This window comes from Quercus lobata, chromosome 9, assembly GCF_001633185.2.
Source record: "Quercus lobata isolate SW786 chromosome 9, ValleyOak3.0 Primary Assembly, whole genome shotgun sequence".
Classification (NCBI taxonomy): domain Eukaryota; kingdom Viridiplantae; phylum Streptophyta; class Magnoliopsida; order Fagales; family Fagaceae; genus Quercus; species Quercus lobata.
In genome coordinates, this window is record NC_044912.1 from 5,397,576 (window position 1) to 5,419,641 (window position 22,066).

The window sequence follows — 22,066 nt, forward strand, 5'->3', positions numbered from 1 at the left end:
CACTGTTTTAGCCCCTCTTCAAATATCAGCAAAACCGATTTAACTGGACTAGTTTTTAGGTTTCACGGTTAAATCGGCCGTTAACGGTTTTTCTTGCTTTTACATTAATTTTCGGTTTTGTTAATAACCGGACCGGATTGATGTTCGGTTTTCAATTGAACTGGTCAGTTCAGTCCGGTTTTTAAAACGATAACAGTAACAACCTGTTACTTAGAATTTGTTGTGAAAATATTGCGACATAGTATTTCTAGAATAATTTATTAATTTTGGTAGTAACATCAGCCAAATCTCAGCCTAGTTTTTGTATTTTACCTTAAAAAAAAAAAAAAAAAAAAAAACCAAATCAAACCAAACCAAACTAACTTCCTTTTGTTGTTGTCTTCTTTTTGTTTCTAGAAATTCTCTAGGAGAGAGAGAGAGAGAGAGAGATTCCTTTCCATTTTCCATTTTTGATGTTGAAAATTGAGTAAAATTTTCCTCTTTAAGCATAGAGAATAGAGAGATGAAGAAGGATAAAGGAGTGAGTCGAGTGACAATAGCTAATTCCCTTTTACCCACGGGTGGGTAAAGTGTTTTTTGGGCAAACTACAAGTGGGGAAAGTGTAGAGGTAATTTGCAAGCTAGCACAATTGTGGGAAACAATACAATAAATAAGCACAATTTTGAAACAATGTTGTAAACTAGCATCTTGAGTTTGAAAAGCTCGAGTTCGATGACAAGAATCGAGGCTATCAAGCTCGAGTTCTACTGTTGGCGTGGAACAATTTAGCCACGTCGAACTCGAGTTGGAGAGACTTGAGTTCCATGGAAGTAGATTTGATGAAGGAGAAGGAGAAAAGGAGAAGAAGAAGAAGAGGAAAAGAAGATCCAGATCAAAAGAAGAAAAAGAAGATGACCTGGAGAAGAAAATTGGATTTGAAGAAGAAGATCTGTAGAATGCCGGATCTGTAGAACGCTGAAGAAGAAGATCTGGAGATGGAGATGGCATGTGATGGAAAATGCTAAAGAAGAAGAAAAAAGAGGAATTTGAGCCTACTGTGCAGGAACTCAAGTTTTAAAGACTCAAGTTCTAGGCATCAGCTTGCCATCCCTTGCAAATCGAGTGTTAAATACTCGAGTTCTACATTAAACTCGAGTTTTAGAGTCTTGAGATGCTAGTTTGTTAAATAATTTTGTAAACTTGACAACTAATTAAAATGTTTAAAAAATAATGCTAAATGCAAAAAAAATTCATAAGGTGTAATTTTCCCTATATTTTTAGAGGAGTAATTGAATAATTTGAGAACCGCTAAATTTGTAACAAATTCTAAGTAATAAGTTATTACTAGTCCTATCTACCAAATTTTAAATGGAAAGTTGTTACTTGTTTTCCCAACCAAGGAACAGTCATTAACAACCAATTACTTTGAAGGTGCAACATGATATTTGTATTTCTCGAATAATTTATTAATTTTGGTAGTAACATCAGTCCAAATGTCAGCTTTTAGTTTTTGTATTTTTTTACCTTAAAAAAAAAAATAAAAAACCAAACTAACTGACTTTTTGTTGCTGTGTCTTCTTCTTGTTTCTGGAAATACTCATAGAACGAAGAGCGAGAGAGAGAGAGAGAGAGAGAGAGAAAGAGAGAGAGTTTCCTTTCCATTTTCCATTTTTGATGTTAAAAATTGAGTAAAATTTTCTTCTTTGAGCTTAGAGAATAGAGAGATGAAGAAGGATAAAGGAGTGGCAGTAGCTAATTCTATGAGCCCTAATAACAGCGGAGAAGACACAGAGAAAGATTCCCTTTTGCCCACCATCCGATTCTCTTCTCGAAATGCTTCCTCCAAATACGACTTCGTCAAGGTACTTTCTTTCCCTCTCTGTTTGGTTCCCCGGAAAATGTTTTGGAATTACTAAACATGTTTTAGATTTCTGGGTTTTGTACCTTGTACATAGTACTACTAGTCATGTTCAGATTGTTCATTAACTCAATTGCATATACAAGTTAACTTATTCGTTTCATACATAGTAAATATTATGACTCAATCTTTTTTAGTCCTTCTCAAATTTATACTAATGATCAATTACTACATTATAGTTGAAATTGTGTAATTTGAGTTAATTAGATAGGATGGTTTTTGTTTATGAACTTGTAAAAATTAGATTCACCACTTCTTGTGTTGTTAAAAATTATATTTAACTTTTACTAATGGAAATGACTATATATATATTATCATTAAGTTACAATAATGATTTGATATCTTATGAACTTATTTACGAATGTAACAATTTAATTTCAAGTCTATATAACTATATTTTATGCATGTATCCATCTAAACATTATATATACTTAAATCGAGCCTAATACTCACGAGCTTGTTTACGAACACTCTGTTATGATTGTGCTTGGCTCATTTAATGGTTGAGCCCAAACTTGGGCTTAAGTTTGGTTAGTTTTCTAAATAAATGAACATAAACCAGCTTTTTCTCGAGTCAAGTCCAAGCTGTTTATGAACGGTTCTGATAATTTACATCTCTAATTATTTGTAGTTGATCTATGCATAATAGAGTTAATAAATTTTATTCTAGCTGTCAACTCACCGCAACCCTGCTCTTTTTTCTGGGCTTGGGATCGACTGTGAACAAAATATAACTAAAATTTGCAGCAAACTCAACCAAGAATATATATATATATATATATTTATATATATATATTTGGAGTAAAATCAGCAGAACCAAGCATTTGAGGAGTATTATTGAGGTTGCACATGCATAACTTAGACTGTTTCTCCAACTGGAACTTACTATGTTCCGTTCTGACATGGATAGAGCCAATCAGTCATATATAGCACATTAACACCCAAAAGTGATCAGATGACAGATAACAGACCAATGGAGCCTTTTGGGTGCCTGGAATAGCATTGGTATCAAATTATCATATCGTACTCAAAACTACACCAGCCTAAAATAGCATGAGTAGAAATGAAAAATGATATGTACATACATGTTGTAATTATTTGTACTCTAGCTAGGGTTAGTTAGTTAGGTTAATGATGTATGTAAAGATATGTCGGTAGCCATGAGAGCCGTCTTTACAGTGGATTTGTATATTCTTTTTTTGTAAATAATTACTACTATTATTATCTTTAAAAGCTTCATTTGGGTTTTTGGTTATCATAGGTGAAGGTCTGGTTGGGTGACAATGCAGATCACTACTATGTTCTGTCCAGATTCTTGCTCAGCAGAATGTTAACTGTCACTAAGGTCTGAAATCCATGCCCAGGTCAATGTTTATTTTATATAACTTGTCAATTTTTTTGTTCCAAAATCCATGATGTTTCTGTAATTAATTTTCTTCTGCTATTTATTTGATTTTTTTTTTTTTTGGATAAGTAATGGATATGGAAATAATTTTGAATGTATCTAGCTCAATACCTGAAGCAATACATGCTATTTATTTGATTTTTTTAGTCTAATTTTGCATTAGTTTATTTGTTTAGCATCCTTTAGAGTTGTTCGAAATCTATACCACATCATGTTGATAGTCAATAAGTTGCAAAACACTTGCCCTGCTCACTTCACATCAATTTAATTAAGCGCATGGTAATATCGCCCCATTTTCTATTGGAATAAATATGCTTATCCATGCATTTTGCAATCTGAAATTAAGATAATGAAATATCTGGAATTTCTAGGTTAAGTGTTATGACTTGTTTTGTTGCAGATTCCTAATCATGTAGCTATCAAAATTGCTCTTGAACTCAAGAAGTTGCTCATAGACAACAGTCTTCTAGATGTGTATGCCTTCTTTCTTTCTGTCTTTTTAAATATATATATATATTTTTTAATTTTTTATTCTTTATCCAGATTTAGTTAAAAGTTTCACTTGCATGCTTGTATTATGTTACAGCTCTCAGTCTGATTTGGAAGCTAATTTGTTCAAGGTATGCCATACATATAACTTAACCAACTCCCTGCATGCAGGATTTATGTTTTCCCTTAGGATATTTGATTTCCTTATTCTTAGAACCAGTTCATGATCAAACAATGTTGTAGGAGATTCTTCTCTTTATTTTTAATATGTCTAAAAACTAAGGGAGGGGGGGGGGGTTTCTTTGATGAATTTGTTTTGTAGGTGTATCTCATGTATACATCCCATGTATTTGGGTTGCACCCCTTTGAATTTCTTTAGGGTGTGTTTGTTTGGAGTTGAAATAGGATGGATGGAAAACTTTGGAGAGAAAATGGGAAGGAAAACTTTTTTGAAGTGTGTTTGGTTGGGTGGGGAGGAAAGAAAATAAATTGTGGGCCTCAGGTGTTTTCTCCCTTGGCCCACCAAAAAGTTCTCTCTCTAAAATGGGGAGAAAATTGAAGGGAGAAAATGAGGCTGCTTAATAGACGAAAATGTCCATGAGTAAATTTATACAAACTTACTTTTTAACAAGGGTATATGCGTAAATTTATACAAACTCACTTTTTTCATCCCTCCACTTTTCCACTTTTAACCAACAAAAAGGAGGAAAATTAAAATCTTTTCTATCCTCCCACTTTTTCATCCTCTCAATATTTTCTATCCTTCAACTTTTCTACTCCTCCAACTTAACGGATCTTTAATGAAATCTCTTATCAAAAAAAGAGATTTTTCTTAGATAAGAAAAACTTTGGTTTACATGGCTTTATATGATTGTGAGGGAGTAACAATTATCATAAGTACATAATTTTTTTATTTTTATTTTACCTAGATATTGGGTCAGTTAGTACGCCAATGAGTTTTAGCTCAAATGGTACTTCCTCCTCTTGTAAAAGCAGTGTGGAGGGTGCGCTCATGAGTTCAAGACCCACCGGGTGTGTGTATCACTTACTAATTAAAAAAAAAGGGTTTTCTAACAGGACAAGTTTTGCAGCTTATGGAGCGACGGGGTTATGGGGAAGAGTACATTAATCGTTACAAGATGATGACCAGGTAAGCCATTGAAGATAGGTCTGAGTCTTTACCATTTTGCTAGCTGTCTCTTTCAGTGTTCACTTCACATGTAGCTGCATAATGGTAATTCATGATTTATTCTTTTTTTTTGATAAGTGGTAATTCATGATTTATTCTGCTATTCGTATAAAGTGTTCTTCTGATAAGTTTGTGGATAGATTGATGTTTCATTTGGTTTCGTTTTTGGTTGTGTATATTTTTCTCTTGTTAAGCTTCCCTTGTTAGGATATTTTGGAGTCGAATTTAATAAATTGCTATGTGCTATATGAACCTCTTTATGCTGGTTCAGGGTTGAACATGTGCTATGTTATGATTAGAGCTTTGGCTTTTCAAGTAGGCTCTAAGGAATGGGTTAGGAATTTATAGGCTCTGTGCTTGGCCCGATTAGACAGCTCCTCTTTAGAAATCTGACATTTGATAACTTGATAAAGAAATAGCACATTCATGTGAACTCTGTGTACTTACATTGCAAATTGGAAATGGAGCCAATTAATCCCTTTCTTTTGCATTGCTCAGCTGTTTAGTAGCTGTGATGCTTGGTGTTTTCTCTGTGGAGCATGGTTTTGCCACACTTGTTTAACATGGTAGCATGTGTGTTTGGTGGTAGACATAAGCAACTAGCATGGAATGTGTTGTTATGTTTGATTTGTTGTATTTGGTGGGAGAGAAACAGGTGGTCCTTTGAGGGGTCGAAAATTCTTCCTTGATCTAAAGGCATCTTTTGCTAAGCCACTTTTTTGCTAGTTTCTTAGAATCATACCGTTTTCCTCTACCCGGAAATCGTGATCTTATAGATTCTTTGAAATGTTATCCCTCATGTCTGTTGTACTTCTTGTATGCTTGGATTGTATCTCTAATAATTATTTTAAAAATTTCTTATTAAGTAAAAAATTTAATTGCTATTAATTATTGCATGGTATAGTAATGTTGTGGGTTTTTTTTTGGGTGTGTCACTGCTTTCAGATTTCACCATCAAAGAGTACCATTGGTAATTCTTGTGTGTGGAACTGCCTGTGTCGGGAAGTCTACCATTGCTACTCAACTGGCACAAAGGCTAAATTTGCCGAATGTCCTACAGGTCTTTCCTTATATCTGTAAAGATATTCAATTTCTCTCCTTCTCATTGATTTGATGATTCTTTTATGTGTTGTATACTTATGCCTTTTGATGTCTGTGTTTTTCATTGTTTCAGACAGATATGGTATATGAATTGCTACGAACAGCAACAGAGTATGTCCCGAATTTATTTATCCCTTCCTTAATCTCATTCTTTTCCAATACTAGAAAGTTTATTGCTTGGAACAATTCAGAACTCTAAATATAAAAAGAATATCAGTACACAAATTTCCTTCTTTCAACTAGGAATGATGTTTGGTGTCCACCATTAATCTGTTACTGAAGCAATAAATCTTGTGAGACAAATTTTCACGACTGTTGATGTGACCTGTTATGATTGGTGCATAATGAAATTGGTGGCCAGTGGTGGGCCCATGGGAAGTGAAGTTCCAATTACAACTTGCCATGCTAGAAAGTTGTGGAAGAGGTTGTAAAATTGTGTGTCTCTAGCATTGCTCTTACTGAAGTTATATAAAAATGAACTTTTTAAAAGTGTTTCTGCTGGAATTCCATGGCTGAGGAAGCACTAAGTGATATCTGTGTGGGCTGATGCTTATTAAGACAGTTTTTTTAGTGCACATGTGGTCATTTGCAGTTGGAGGATGAAATGGAAGTAAAAGATGCTCCTAACCTATGGTGATGTTTACTGATTGTGCGTACATATTGGCGATAAACCATATGCATTTTACTGGGACTATTCTTTGTTAGCAGCTCCTGACAATAAAAATGGGTTTTGGGATACTTATAAAAGGAAGATACTTATATAGAAGAGGATTGATCCTCCCAAGACCCAAAATCTCGTAGTTTCTTCACCTGTTTTAATGGGTGTAGGTTGGAAGTTGTCTGGTTCTGGGTTGATAATGGGTTTTGATTTCCCCTGGTGCATAAAGCAGGGTCTCATCACAGGCAGATGCCTTCTTGGAATTACATGTTACACATATTGACTATATTATCAGTTTTCTGCTGTTGACAATTTATTTTATTTTATTTTATTTTAATTTCCAAGTCATTGAGAAGAATAGAGGGTGCAATATTTTAGAATTCAGTTGTGCATTTGAATATGCAGGATATTGGCACAAATATTTCTCCCTTTAATAACATCTTTTTTTTTTTTTTTTTAATTTTATTTGAAGTACTGAGCACTAAAGCAAGGGAATTATTTATTTATTTATTTTCTTTTGGTGGACCAAATCAGAATGCTTATTCTCTTCTTATATATGATTTAGTGCGCCATTGGCATCTACTCCAGTATGGGCCCGGGACTTCAGCTCTTCTGAGGAATTAATCACTGAATTTTGTAGAGAGTGTAGAGTTGTTCGTAAAGGTATTCTTTTGGTTTAAATTAATGTGATCCTTTTTTGGATAAATAATTTAGCTGTTGAGATTTGCCTTTCATAGTTTTTTAATTACCACTATATAATCTGGATTTTATGATTATTTGAGAGCCTCCTATAGAGTTTCTACTATATAGGGAATTGCATCATTGTAATAGCAAGTGTCTTGATCATTGATTCACATAGCATTTGCTGGCTAGGTTTGGCTGGTGATTTGAAGAAAGCTATGAAAGATGGAAAACCAATTATAATTGAGGTATGTTTACCGTTTTAATTATGTGGATTGTAGATTACATTTACCCTTCGGTTGTTCATCCTCTTCTTCCTTCATTCATCCCCACTTCCACTGTTGCTATAATTTTTTAAATAGTAATGTCTTTCATGTACTCAAAAAGAATCCATTTATTAAATTCTTTTTGTTTAGCATTAACAGTTTGTTCTAGGATTCGTCGGCGCAACGTGGTATAGTAGAATGAAAAGGTGTGAAGGAAAAGGAAAGAAAATGATACCATGGGTTGCTTAACAGACAAACAATATTAATAGGAGTATATGAGTAGTAGTATCGGAAAACAAAGGTGAGATAGATAGTAAAAAAAAGAGTCCAAAGCCTCTTTGGAAATCCATTCATGAGTTCGTTACGCCATCCCCTCAAATACTCAAATTTAGGCACAAATTACCACTCTGAACTCACCTGAGTCTCTCTATTTCCTATCCTACCTCTTCATCCAGACTCTATCACTGGCCTAATTGTTACCTGAGAGATCCAGAAAGTGAGACTGGAGACCAAAGTTCTTGTGTTGTCAAGCAATTTGAAAATGTTAACTGTTTCTCTATAGTCTATACTTCTTGCACATATGCTTCTGATGAGTAATAACTTTCATTGAAAAAGAGGATGATTATAATGCATTCTTAAAACAAATTACAATTGAAGATTCATACAAACAATAAAATCTACCTCTCTATGAGGCCTCCTACATTGCACTTGAAATAGGTTTAAGGCCAAGGACCACAATTCATGTGCCACCCACAATGTTAAGAGCAGATGATATGCTGCTTCACCATGCCTCATACACATAAAACATCTATTCACAATAACAATTCCTCTCCTCCAAGTTATTAATTGTCAATATTTTGCCCAAAGCTGTTGTCCATCTAAAGAATGCCACTATGGTATGTTTAAAGCCCTCCACTAATAATTAATGTAGTGCTTTGTAAAATGATGGCACTTCCTCAGTGCAACTGTGCATTTCCCACTGTAGACAAAGTAATTTTGATCAGTGTAACTCCACCCCCCCCCTCCCCTCAACCCCCTAAAGTTTTTTTTTTCCCCAGCTTGCTAATCTTCTCTATATTTTCAGTCACCACATTCCGTATTCCTTGTGCCCTCCATGCTGGGAGGCCCAAATGCCTCATTTTTAAATGACCTACCCTGCATCCCAGTCAATCTGCCAATTCATTAACACCTTCAAAGTCTCCTACTTCTACTCATTGTTTCATGTACATGTAAAGGTTCTGCTGAATTCTTAACATAAAATCAATTTATTTATTTATACAATTGATAAAAGATTTGACAAAGTGTCTAGGACCCATTTCTGTGTAGGAAATTTTGATCCTAGCATTTATTAGGGAAGGCTCTTCGTCAGTTTTTGCAAAACAGATGGTCTCTTCCAAAATCAATGAAAATGGAAATAAAATCTTTAGGATAATCTGCTAAGTGACCAAGAAGGGCAAGTTGTTGTAAGTTTCTTAGAGAAGAATCAGAAGATGCTAAACTGTATCAGTGTATTGATTATTGTTATGCTTAAGGTTCTTCATCAGCTTAGTAATTGTTTGTTATTTCTTTTAATGATTTCACATAAGGGATATGATAAAAAATTGTATATTTCCTGCACATGGTGTATTCATTTTATGATTGACTTTTTACATTTATTTATTTATTATCACAATGGTAGGGCATACATATAGATCCTAGCATTTATTTGATGGATGATGAAAGTAAAACACCAGCTAATGTGCCGGAAAAATCAAAAGAGGCTAATCAGGTAGCTGTGACATGCGGTGATGGTACAGAAACAGAAATGGAAAATAATTCTACTAATGTTTGTGGAAGTGACAGTAAAAAGAGCAACTGTCCTGGGCATGTGAGCTCAGAAGAAGGGATATTGGCTGATAACATGAATAAAGTCTCAGATACTCTTGAATCTCTCAGCCTAGCAGGAAGTGTCCCTGTTAGCAAAGGTCAATTTACACTCTGGATTCTGCTATCTTGTTAAAATTTTTTAGATCCCTTCTGAGATTGCTGACATGACTATTTGTATTCTTATATAATGAATGAGAAAAGTATTAATAGGAATTTGCAAATTTTTCCAATTGTTTTTGGTTATGCAGGTGAAAGTCTTAAGGATCCAGAGATAAACGGAAATGCTTCTGTTAGGAAGGAGAAGTCTGGTGCTGAACCAATAATTGTACCTATAGTTCTGAAAATGTCTGAATTTGATCATAAGGTATGGGGATGTTTTTATGCACTTTTATGGTTTTCATAATACTATAATGTAAGTTCAGCTAGGATTCTTTAAATTAAGAAATGCAGAAATATAAAATAAAGCTATATGTGCAGGCATTACTAGAGGAGTGGATCTCGACTCGTACATTTAATGATAAATTTCTAGTCCAGGTACTAATGATGCCAAGTTTATATTGGTATCTATTAACAAGAATGTTCAGCATATAAATCATGTTGTAGTTTATCTAGTAGTAAAGTAATATAGGGTGATTACACTGCATTATTGGGTCCTTGTAGTTTATTTTTTGTTTGTATGGGAAAAGTTCAAGTTGAAAAGAGATGATGCCAAAGTCAATTTGGTTCAGCACGGAGTTTGAGAGAGAGAGAGAGAGAGAGAGAGCAAATGCTAAGTTGTAATAGCATTTGACCTCCTTTGTTGTCTGGGAAAGTTAATCCTAGAAATTGGATTAGGAAACACCCAACAACTTTGTAATTTCTCCACTGGAATATAGGTGCCTTCTAGATAACAATGCAACACATGTTCAAAATAGAGGGTAATTCCCCCCCTTCTTTTTTTCATTTATATTTATGACATTTTTATTTTTGGGGTCAAAATTGTCTGATATAAATATAAATGCCTGTTTTGTCTATATTTTCTGATTATTCGAAATATAGCACTAAATTCTTTCATTCTGACCATGTGAATGCAAAAGAACCTTTGGTTTTGGCTTTCTGGATCCTGTCCATTTCTTATGATTTTATTTCATTTTTACCTCTATAATATTGTCTTAGTTGTTTATTGAATAAATAAAATATTCTTTGCTTCATTCTGTATATTGCTGATAACAAGATAAGTTTTTCTTCTGACCTTTTATCTTTTTTAAAATTCTTTTCTTGTAAATATTTCACTTTTTGCAGGATAAAGATAAGCTAATGACCAACTTAAAGACCATTCAGGACTATCTTTGCTCATTCAAGTCACAGGTAATAGCCACTCATGTCTGTTTCTTTTTTTAGTTAGTAGGATGCAAGCAGGGTTGCTATTGTCTTTGCATCTTTAGTAGTAATTAAGAAATCACTTATTTAATTATATTAAGGGACCTTCAGATCAACAGATTAACAATTGTTAAAAATCACTTATTTAATTATGAGCACTGTTTGTTGTACTTGTTTTTAACTAAAAACGTGGGTTCAACCCATGATTTTAAGTTTGAAATCTTGGGTTGAACCCATGTTTTTAGTTATAAAACTTGTGTATACACACATGTGACGTGTGTAATAAGTTTTAGCCTTTAATCATATTAAGGGATCTTCACATCAAAAGATTAACAATTGACTGCTTATTTCTACAGCAACTTTATTGATTCAGGTGTGACCGTATAGCTAATATTGAATTTGAGAGAAACAAATAAAGCAAATCATATTTGGGAAACTTTTTTAATTGGGAAGATTGATGAATGTCTATATCATGGATTTCTTTTTTGTTTTATGCATTGATCTTGTAAGTGAGCTAATGCAGGAGCTTTCTTATGTCTTGAGTAGAATAACACTAACTCTTTACTAAAAACAATTTATTGGTGTGTACAGTAAGATGTTGACATCAAGTTCAGTTGGGTAACAATGTAGAGTGAGATTTGTTCTGTTTTGAAGGCATTTTCCTGCAAATGATTTGAAATTAAGAGCATTAACTTTGTCAAATTACTGGATTTCAAAGTGTCCACAACTAGTACCTTTGCATTCCTGTTAGTTTTAGGATTGTGTATCATGGTTACATGTGTAAGGAAACTTCCAATTTTTTTGTATTAGGAGTTTGAAAATGTTAAACAGTGTTGCCAGCCATCTTCTTTATCATTTTTTCCCTGATTTTGTTTTATTTTCTTGGAATAGGGTTTGACGGTTGCCAATATATCAGCAACAACGTTCCCACAAACATTGGATTGGCTGCACAGTTATCTTCTTCAGGTATGGCGTTTCCAATCAATATATGAGGACATATTTTAGAAATTTGTCTATATATGCTTGTGGTGGGGTGAGGGATTGAAAGTTGGGGTTTGGAGTTAGGGTTCTTGGTTGAGGCTTGTGGTGGGCTTGGGGTTTGAAATAGAGAACAAGCAGGTTGCAGGATTTCCTGGGCAGCAGTAAAATAGTAGAGCTTTTATGGCTTATTTGTATGGGTGAGCAAATAACCATGGTACCCAACCCAGCCCACCCGCCCGCCTGACCCGGATTGACCCAACACATTTCAGCTGATTCGACTGTAGCTTTGGTCAGCAGTGGATTCTACACTATGAAACCTGACTGGTTAGATGTTGAATATTAAAACTGACTAGCCAATTGCATCTTGTCGTAGGAGGCCAGATCTAAGTTGTGCCATTGGTAGCTACCATTGTGGGAGGCCAAAACACAGTCGTGGAGGTCAGATCTAGGTGCCACCATGACGTGTCTCATGCCTTCTTTTTCCTTGCCATGAGTTGTCATGCTTCCCTTTGCCTCGTTGGTGTTACCTGTGACTAAAAACTTGAAATGGAAGTGCAGTTGGTGAGCCTACCCTACCTGATCTTATCTGCTCAGATGGTGGATTGATGCTCAACTGGACTGAACCCAGAATGACTTATTACTAGTTATTTGGTGGCTATTTGGTAGGGGAAGTGTGCAGGGTTGTAGGGTTTTGATAGGTAAAGTAGAATGGCTCAATTTGAGGTTGTAAAGGACACTATTGAAGACCCAACTGGCGTGTGTGTTACTTACCAATAATTTTTTTTTTTTTTTTAAAGAAAGAAAAAAGATGACTCATATACCAAAGTGTTTGAGGTTTGTGATGGGTAAAAGTAAGTGCACTTTACTAAGAGTTGCTAGTTGTATGACTAGTGAAAAATAATAGCAATTAGGGTCTTCATTAGCAATATTACTGATGGAGTACAAGGAATGCACACTACTCAATGATATTGTATAAGCGCTTGGAGTATAACGAAATCGGATGTAGTTAGTAGTTTTAACTTTTAGCGAAATTGGATGTAGAGTTGTAGGTGGCATTAATGTGATAGTATTGGATCCAATTATTAGTGAATTTAGCTTCTAAATCGACCATAATATTATAGAACTGCCTTTGGCTGTCAAAGAGCATCCTGCATAGGCACAATATGATAGGTATAATAGCTGGAGTAAGTCATTACGATTTTGTCAGTTACCAAAAACCTTTAAATTCAAAGGAGCTGCAAAACTCACAGATCTGTCCTTTGTTGTACAACTAACCATAGTTTGTAAAATAACAACCCAAACTACTCTTCAGAATACTTATGACCAGACCTTTAAAACCGTACAACTGTTACTTAAATTGGAATTCACACGTCAGTGGCTCGCATATTGTCTCTTATTTCATGGCTGCACTGCATCAATATTATAAGATACTGACCTCCTATCGATAGAGTTCTAATATTGCGTGTGTGGATATCTGGGTTCAGTTCCTCTGGATTTTCAGTGGAAAATTAGCTGTGGTAGGAACACAACACCACCTCACAATACTTCATCTATGCTTGGTGTTCTTTGTGTTTGGACCTGCTAGAATGTTATTCTGATTCCTTATCTGTATATTTCCTTGTTCAGTGTATTGAGCAGGGCATTTCATCGGAGTCCAATGAAGATGGTAGACAACCAACTGAAAATTAGAGCACATGCTGAAGTAAGCCTCAGACTTGTATTAAATGAACCTTAAATAGCGAAAAAAAAAAAAAAGAACCTTATATAGTTTTGACATTTTTTTTTTTTTGGTGTACAGTATGCTTTTCATTTAAAGGAAATAAAAATTTCTTGTTTTTGTTCACCTCTTATATTCTTTTTAACTATTAGAACTTCCTCTTTTCCCTTTTTCTAATAAAATTTTTATTCTAATTGTATGATGTGCCATGCTTATTGATTGCCCAACTCCTTTTCACTTTCCTATCGCTAAAATTATTGTTGAATTGCATTTGGTGTTCACTGTTTTAGATTAGACAAAAAAGGGGTTGCAATTGTTGTCCTGTTTATATATCTATATAATAATATTTAAAAATTGAAGTTTGGTATTTATTGTTGCTACATTCTTGTTAAGGCACATCAGTGTAGCATTTCAATCCACTTTGATCTATTTGGTCCACTTTGCTCCTGTTGGTCTAGTTTTGTCCAGTTCGGTCCAATTGGTCATTTCGGTCCAATTGGTCCATTTCTTTGGTCTATTTGGTTCACTTTAGTTCATTCAGTCCACTTCAATGATACTTTGGGAGGAGAGGTTTATGTAGAAAGTGGAGCAACTTTATTGACAATTATCTTACTTTCTCAGCGTAGTGTTAGTAGGTTCTTGATAAAATTACATTTTTCTTATATTATTGAAATCTTGTATTTTTTTTTTATCTAATATAAGTGATGTATTTATTTATATTTGCTTCCTTTTTGGGTCATTCAAGATGTATAGAGGATGAACCATTTGTAAGGAGTGTTAGAAACATATTTGAACCACATATTGCATTATTCAAATATGTCGCCTTGTATAATAATTGAATGTGAAATGCATTATGTTTCAAATAACAATTTTTTGTTTTTTTGTTTTTTGAGAAGAATCAAATATCAAGTATAGGTAATTTAATGTAGAAAATCTAATATATTGTATCAACTATTAGTCTCACCTACTATTTTCATTTTTCATTTAACAAAAAAATGAATCACCAAAATTTTTCACGCATCACAAGGATTTGCAACTATTTACTATTAAAAACAAATAGAGCACTTCCGTTGTGCACATAGAAACTTGTGTCCAGATCTTTGGAAAATTGAATCAAAGTCTGAAGGGTGTTTAGTTTCCAATTATCCATGCCAACTTTCAAATTCAGGCTTTTGGAATGCTCATCAGTAGAAGACCACCAATACAACTAATGCATTTTTTCTTTCTTTTATATTTTCATCTTTTCGTTCCACTAATCATAACTTATCACTTCAACAAGTAATGAAAGAAGTTAAGTCTACAACTTACTAGTAGCATATTTCACAACTCGATAATGTGGACTCTTGATTCTAGGAACTAAGTGGTATTTTAGTAGAAAAAGCTCAAAGTGAGAAAATATTCTCCACATGAATATTAAAGGAACTGATGGAATGGATTTATTTTTACAATGACATGGTTTGATATGGTTGCTTATCCCTGCAGTCCAGAGACTTTGTAACTCTATCCGCCCCCTCGACATTCAAGTACAACTGAAACCACCAAAATAAGAAAAGAAAAGAAAAAGAAGAAGAAGAAAAGGTACAGCATTGTAGTTATGGTTAAATATCTTCATCCCACAAATCATGAAGTGTCTTGTATGGGCTTGTTGTTTGGTTAACAAGAAAATCCCCTCTCATGGTCTTGCTCTGCTCCAAATTGTCAATCTCAAGGAAATCTTGGTCATCCAACTTCAAATCAAAGGACCCCATGTTCTCCTTCATCCTATCTTTATTAAAGCTCTTGACTATCACGCTTGATCCTTTCGATATTCCCCATTGTAGAGCAACCTTCATAATTTGAAGCAAACTTTGAGTCTTTGGGTAATCTTTTGCAGATAAAATGTAATTGGATATGGCACTTTTAGCATGATTTACAACTTAATTTATCGGTGCATGGTATAAAAGGACAATTTTGGAACAATTTCTTCCATATTGTACTTGTACTTTACGTATTAAATTCAATCATATGACTGTATTGGTCAAAAAGTTATATAGTTGAATTTAATGGTCAATAAGGCTGTGTTTGGTTCGCGTAAAACCATTTCCGGAAAATATTCTATTTTTCGAAAATACTATTTTCCGGAAAGGAAAACGTTTTCATGTGTTTGGCTGTCACAAAATTCATTTTACGGAAAATTAATTTTGGTGTTTGGTTCATTTAATCATTTTACTAGAAAATGCATCAAATCCGGCAAAACGCTCGTTCGACGAGCGGCGTGATCGCACCGCTCGATCGACGATCACGATCGTGCACCGCGCTGCTCGTCGGCGCGGTGCGATCGTCGGCGCGATCATCCCTCTCTCTCTCTCTGATTTGGGCTCTCTCTCTCTCTCTCTCTCTCTCTCTCTCTCCGGAAGTAATTTGAAGTGAAAATGAGGGGAGTAAATGATTTCCGGGTCAAAGGTGAAATTAGTGGTCAACCGGAAATCATTTTTCGGAAAATAGTGTTTTCCGTGGCAGCCAAACACATGGATTTTCCGGAAAACGATTTCTGAAATTGGTTTTCACCCAATTCAAACGCAGCGTAAGTTATATAATTGAATTTAATGGAAAACGTTATGTAAAATACTTAAAGGATTGTACCCAAGTTTTATACTTTTCAAATTAAATCTAGGAGAATGTTATGTTAACAATGAGACTAAGTCTACCTGAGCTGAGGTTGCCTTGTGTTTGAGAGCAATGGATTTGATGATTGGGCTATCTATCACAGCTGTTGATCCCCATGCATTTCCGGGTGCACCTAGTGGTGAGTAGGCACTTACATGAATTTTGTAGTCTGCACAGGTCTCTCTGAGCTTGCTTTGCCTCCACATTGGGTGCATTTCCACCTGTTACAAGTAAATTTAATTAGTAGTTAGCTTAGCAACGTTGTTTTAAAATATTTTAGCCTTTGTTAGGAGTTGATTAGTCTTAAAAATATATAATTGGTTTGCACACGAGTATTTTACTACCTATAATGCCTATTCTATTATATTGCTAATGTTTGTTAAAAAAAAAAAAATTATATTGCTAATGTGACAAAGCTCTTTTGGGTTCTTCCCTCCTGGATTGGAGGCCTGATTGAAGGACATTTTTGTGTACAAGGCACTCTATTGGATTGACTTTGTTAAGTTAAAAAACATTTTTATTTACTAAATCATTTGACTTATGCAAATTAGTATTATACATGTTATATCACGTCTATTTCAATTGCGTAATATTGCTTAGAGTTACACTAGGTGTAACTTGAATCCAACTTATATATATATAAATATATATATATATATTTATATATATAATATTTCTTATCCTTTCAATTTAAATATAGTATGAATTAGTAGCCAAATAAGAAACATGATTAGTATGAAAATTAAAAAAAGCTTAATTTTCCCTTGGAGAGAGAGAGAGAGAGAGAGAGAGAGAGAGTTCAATTCAATGAATTTCAAACCTAACGTCACAATTTAGAGAATACCACTTTATTTTAACATTGGTGCATGTACTTTGGACTAGAAATAGAATTGTCACAGCATTTGACATGAAATAAATATATATCAGTTATTGACAATGGCGATTGATGACCACAATGACAATGACATGAAGACTTCAGTACAAAAATTCTCAACAATTATTAAAAAATATATATATTCTCAACTAATTTGGCTGATCATCAAGTAGAATTCACGTTTGGTATATATACATACATATATATATATATATATATATATAAAATTTTAAATTTAGTGCCCAAACAAACCCAAGATTTCTTTGGCTGAGTCATGCCAGTGACTTTGCACATCAGTATGACTATTTTAGTATACCTGATTGACGGCTGGAGACACTGAAGCAAAATCTACCAGTCGTTCGATCTTCTTGCTAGAGAAATTGCTCACACCAATGCACCTACACAACCCCATCTCCATGCACTTCTCCATTCCAGCCCAGGTGGACTCAAGGTCTAGTTTTTCAAAGTCCTCTTCTTTTGGAACTGAATCACAAGCCCATGGCTTCAACTTAACTGGCCAGTGCACTAGGTACAAGTCCAAATATTCCATTCCCAAGTTCCTGATTTCCAATGCAAACCAAAACAAAAACTAGAATAGTTAGAACTTATTTGACAGATTGGATGGGTTGTGTTTTATATTTTCAGTCTCATATAACATTGGTTTTCTAGGCCATAGTTTTTTGGTCCATGGTTTTCTATCATTGTTTTCAATATCCTAGCTAGACCTATAGATATAATAGGCGATCTCATATGATTTGGCTGACATATTAAACAAGCATAAAACCAAGATACGTTGCACACCCACATGCAGTCTTTTTAGTGTTGCTATCTTATAAGCCTTGAATGAGATTTTGGGTATTATCTAAGATTGTTCCATTTTTATGAAAAAAAAAAAAAAAAAAAATTGAAGGTGATGAGGTAAGGATTAGGTACAGTTTACGTGTTGTATGTTTTATTTCACAATTGAATTTAATCATATAATTACATTGATTTGATCAATACAGTATACTATATTTTTAAGAGCTGTATCTACGTTTAACATATATAGCTACTGTATCTAAGATTTGTCTGGTAAAGGGTATTATATATATTTCCTTGAGCTGAGATAGGAAGATGCTCTTTTAGTACATTAACATAGTTTGGATTCTGGAACATAAAGGGAGATTTTTGAAGCTAGGCAATAGAATAAACAAAGTAAAGTGGAGAATATCAAAGAACTCCTCTAGATTATTTTTTCCTTCACTTTTTGAAAGTGTGGTGTGGATGTTAATGCATGTGCTTAGTGCTTGATGCTTACTGTAGAGTTTGCTTGAGTGCTGAAACAGGATCATGGTGATCACTCCCCCAGAGTTTAGATGTAACAAAAACGTCTTCTCTTTCTATTGTCTTATCAAGAATTGCCTTTCTTAAAGCATTTCCCACTGCTGGCTCGGACCCATATATTTTTGCTGTATCAAAATGCCTGTAACCCAACTGCATATTGCAAAACAACCATAGCAAATTAATAACCAATACTTAGTTATGGAAGAATGGAAAACAAAATATAATTCAATGAAAATAAAAGAATGAAAAATGATAATCTGTTTCGATAAAGAGCTATTTGTCGTGAAAGAGCATGCTAGGGACACAATAATCTTCATAATCATTTTCATGTGAACTCATCATTGATAGTATTTTAAGTAGCGCTAACCACAACATACTATCTTAACAATAGTGAAAAAGAGTATGAATAACTGAAAAATTGTTGTGTCCTTAGATTTAATTGTGGTGAAATATCCATTAAAAAAAACTAAAATTAGGAAAAAAAAAAAAAAAACAAGTAAAGAAGATGTTTTTCTGTTTTATTTTTATGTAATAAACGATTAGTGTGTACGGTTTGTACCTTGAGGGCCATATGAATGGCTAATTCTGTTGTCTCCCTATCATTTTGGGAGGAATAAGTGCCTAGTCCAATGACAGGCATTGTTATTCCACAGTTCAAACGCACCTGATTGTTCCTCATCTCTGTCTCTCTGTCTCTGTGTGTGTGTTTGTGTTTATGTTTGTGTTTTTAGGCCACACCACAAAATGGTTCTCTAACTCCACCTATATATACAAGAAAAAAGTCAATATTATTAACGGTTTCCTTAGGACACTTCAACCACACAAAATACTTATAATGGTTAGGAATATTATAATTCTTTGTGAGAGTTGATGAAAGATGTAGAAAGAAAGTTAAAAAACTAAAAAAAATAATTGAAGTGTACAAATCGAAGCATGGGATCTTCCATGTCTCTAGGGATTTTATCAGCTGGCCCAATCCATCATTTTTAAGCCAAGTATCTTAGTAGAGAGCATTCATTCAGAGGAGGTTGTTTTCTCTATTTATATAAATACATGTTAATTAAATATATGTATAATTTTTATTTAAAGTCAACTTGATATATTATATTCCACTCTTGAGGAAAACATTATAATATAACATGAAATATGTGCTTATTTGCTTATATGCTTTCCCCAGTCATTCCCTCCCTTTCTTCAAATTTGAAGGCGTGAAGAATAAACTCTCATTTCAGGCTTGTGGGTGGTGCAAAATACTTGTTTTTTAATGGGACGGTTGACTCTTAGCATATAAATACCTTAATAAATAAATTAAATATTAAGTATTTGACTCGAAAATTTGTCAATGAATTTTTTTCTTTTCTAGTTTTAAGTCAATTCAGTTTTTAAATGTAAATGATTTACTGTTCTACATGATTTTGCTGCTCTACAAGTTGACTTTAATTTAGAAGTTATAGGAATCATGTTCTTTTGCTTTTGAAATTATTCAGATGTGCCACACGTCTTGTCTTGTCGATAATGTTCCTTGATAACTTTATTTTTTTCCCTAGCAAAAGAAATGAGAATGACCCATTTATTGGTTGTCAACGCCATACAATGAGAATATGAAGTTAGAATGAATGCCAATTCCCTTGTAAGTAGAGAAATACCCGAACTCCTTAAGGGCAAATTACAAAAAATATAAAATAATATGTTGATGAAAGAAATTCAAATAATATGTTAATAACACGTGGGTTCAAATTAACGTAATTAATAGAGTCTATTATTGTTAAATAAGAGATTTTGATCTGATTCTCACATACAAAAAAAAAAAAAAAAAAAAAAATTGATATTTTGATTTGATAAAAACATGTGGGTACAAATTAGATCAACTAATAGAGTTTATTGTTATTAAATAAGAGATCTTAATTTGAATCTTGCCTATATAGCAATAAAAAAAAATATTGATATTTTAACTTGATAATAACATATGGGTTCAAGTTAGCTCAACTAATAGAGTCTATTGTCATTAAATAAGAGATCTTGATCTAAATCTTGCTTATACTATATATATATATATATATATATATTGTGGGTACCTAAGGCATGCTTAGGCATGCTTGGCAACGTCCTAGGCATGCTTGCAACGTCCTTGGCCGTCCTCGGCATGCTTTGCAACATCCTAAGCGTCCCACATCGAAGAGAAATCCCCCCACTTTCTACCTTATAAGCTTTGAAGCGAAGGAGTAGTGTACCGCTACTTCTTTAAAGAAAGAAATAGTGGTACACTACTCCTTCGCTTCAAAGCTTATAAGGTAGAAAGTTGGGGGATTTCTCTTCGATGTGGGACGCCTAGGACATTGCAAAGCATGCCGAGGTCGGCCGAGGATATTGCAAAGCATGCCGAGGATGGCCAAAGACGTTGCAAGCATGCCTAGGACGTTGCCAAGCATGCCTAAGCATGCCTTAGGTACCCACATATATATATATATATATATATTTTTTTTTTGATATTTTGACTTATTGATAGTAAAAATATATATATCAGAGTTTCTAAGGCTGATTTTTTCTTTAAAAATGTTTTGTCTTCTCTATATACGGGTTCAACTCATGACAGGAAAGGGAGGTAAGTGTCATCACGCTATAGGCCTTTTAAAAACACCCTCTCTTTATACGTTGAAAAGGGATGAAAACCTATTGTTTTCTTAAAAGAAATATAAAAAATAAAAATCAATCCTTATTTTTTACATTGATTTTTAAAGTTTTCATTAATACACATATCCCATTTTAGGTCCAGCTGGAAATTAAGATTGTCCACATAGACCAAATTTTTTTGAGAAACAACTTGACCAAATTATATAAAACAAAGTGTGTAGGATCGTATTTATTTTGGGAAATCACAAATGAAATATAAATAAATAATTGGATTATGTAATTGTTTGGGTGAGATACAAGTGTTATACTTTACATGGACAAAGGAGATCGATATTCACCATAATACACGTATTTTTTTTTGTTTTGTTTTGGAGCACCGCCACAACACGTGTCGGGATCTTGAAAATCCTGTCATGTGAAATATGGATTTTCTCATGTTCCTATGATCTTAGGCATATTTTCCCAATGCTCTGTTTTCTTTTTTTTTTTTTTAATTTTTTTTTTTTAAAGCCCAATGCTCTGTTAAGTTTTATTATTTTAGCTTTTTAATGGTGGATGTTCTCTCTATAGCACCGTTGTGAGCCATGGTTCTTTGTGTCAATGACTCATTCCGTACATCTGGATCTCAATTATTAATTATTATGGCTGTCAAAAAGTTGGTCCAAACATTTGCTGAGTACTGCAGTTAGCATTTTATGTACTTGAATTTTGAACTTATGTACTTGAATTTTGATGCCCGATACAATTTCCATGTACACACAATGGAAATTACGGACAACTTGCATTTCTGTCTCCCTCCAAAGAAATAGTTCTAAGGTAAATTTTGGGGTAAAACACTAAAACCTAAAAAGTAGGAACCTAGGAACCAAGACAGCAATACATAATACAAAAATGTAAAATCAGAAGTAGTGTTATTGTTAGATCTAAGACAAGAATTGTGAAGAATATAATTATCTTTTGTCACTTGATCTTGATGTAAAAT

The 22,066-nt window shown here is 33.8% G+C and overlaps 2 protein-coding genes and 1 long non-coding RNA gene across 5 annotated transcripts; 1 reads left to right on the forward strand and 2 right to left on the reverse strand.

Moving 5' to 3' along the window:
• Nucleotides 1–1,525: 1,525 nt before the first annotated feature.
• LOC115960146 lies at nucleotides 1,526–15,187 on the forward strand. Of its 3 annotated transcripts, XM_031078885.1 has the most exons (16): nucleotides 1,528–1,842; nucleotides 3,160–3,243; nucleotides 3,704–3,777; nucleotides 3,890–3,923; nucleotides 4,884–4,942; nucleotides 5,927–6,041; nucleotides 6,156–6,193; nucleotides 7,306–7,403; nucleotides 7,614–7,669; nucleotides 9,366–9,651; nucleotides 9,802–9,917; nucleotides 10,031–10,087; nucleotides 10,835–10,900; nucleotides 11,804–11,878; nucleotides 13,520–13,595; nucleotides 15,093–15,187. In XM_031078885.1, the coding sequence occupies exons 1-15, from the start codon at nucleotides 1,705–1,707 to the stop codon at nucleotides 13,580–13,582; spliced, it is 1,359 nt and encodes a 452-aa protein (XP_030934745.1). In that variant the 5' UTR covers nucleotides 1,528–1,704; the 3' UTR covers nucleotides 13,583–13,595; nucleotides 15,093–15,187. The 3 variants fall into 3 exon arrangements, with proteins under 3 accessions (XP_030934746.1, XP_030934745.1, XP_030934744.1); XM_031078886.1 differs by lacking the exons at nucleotides 13,520–13,595; nucleotides 15,093–15,187 and adding an exon at nucleotides 12,267–12,387 and having other exon boundaries at nucleotides 1,526–1,842; XM_031078884.1 differs by lacking the exon at nucleotides 15,093–15,187 and having other exon boundaries at nucleotides 13,520–13,722.
• On the reverse strand, nucleotides 12,387–13,511 carry LOC115960149. The gene is made up of 2 exons (XR_004085099.1): nucleotides 13,429–13,511; nucleotides 12,387–13,367 (listed from the first exon to the last, which is right to left on the reverse strand). It is a non-coding gene; the product is annotated as an uncharacterized LOC115960149 (long non-coding RNA).
• Nucleotides 15,187–19,132, reverse strand: LOC115960147 (NADPH-dependent aldo-keto reductase, chloroplastic). Its single transcript, XM_031078887.1, has 5 exons — nucleotides 19,013–19,132; nucleotides 18,428–18,603; nucleotides 17,447–17,690; nucleotides 16,298–16,477; nucleotides 15,187–15,436 (listed from the first exon to the last, which is right to left on the reverse strand). Exons 1-5 carry the CDS (start codon nucleotides 19,130–19,132, stop codon nucleotides 15,209–15,211), a joined length of 948 nt encoding a protein of 315 aa, XP_030934747.1. The 3' UTR covers nucleotides 15,187–15,208.
• Between the last annotated feature and the right edge of the window lie 2,934 nt (nucleotides 19,133–22,066).

Coding starts and splice junctions, on each gene's coding strand:
- LOC115960146 (XM_031078885.1), top strand. CDS start 1,705: ATGAAGAAGGATAAAGGAGTGGCAGTAGCTAATTCTATGAGCCCTAAT. Junction 1,843..3,159: donor CCAAATACGACTTCGTCAAG/GTACTTTCTTTC, acceptor TGGTTATCATAG/GTGAAGGTCTGGTTGGGTGA. Junction 4,943..5,926: donor CGTTACAAGATGATGACCAG/GTAAGCCATTGA, acceptor CACTGCTTTCAG/ATTTCACCATCAAAGAGTAC.
- LOC115960147 (XM_031078887.1), bottom strand. CDS start 19,132: ATGAGGAACAATCAGGTGCGTTTGAACTGTGGAATAACAATGCCTGTC. Junction 18,604..19,012: donor CCATTCATATGGCCCTCAAG/GTACAAACCGTA, acceptor TGCAATATGCAG/TTGGGTTACAGGCATTTTGA. Junction 16,478..17,446: donor TGTCTCCAGCCGTCAATCAG/GTATACTAAAAT, acceptor TACTTGTAACAG/GTGGAAATGCACCCAATGTG.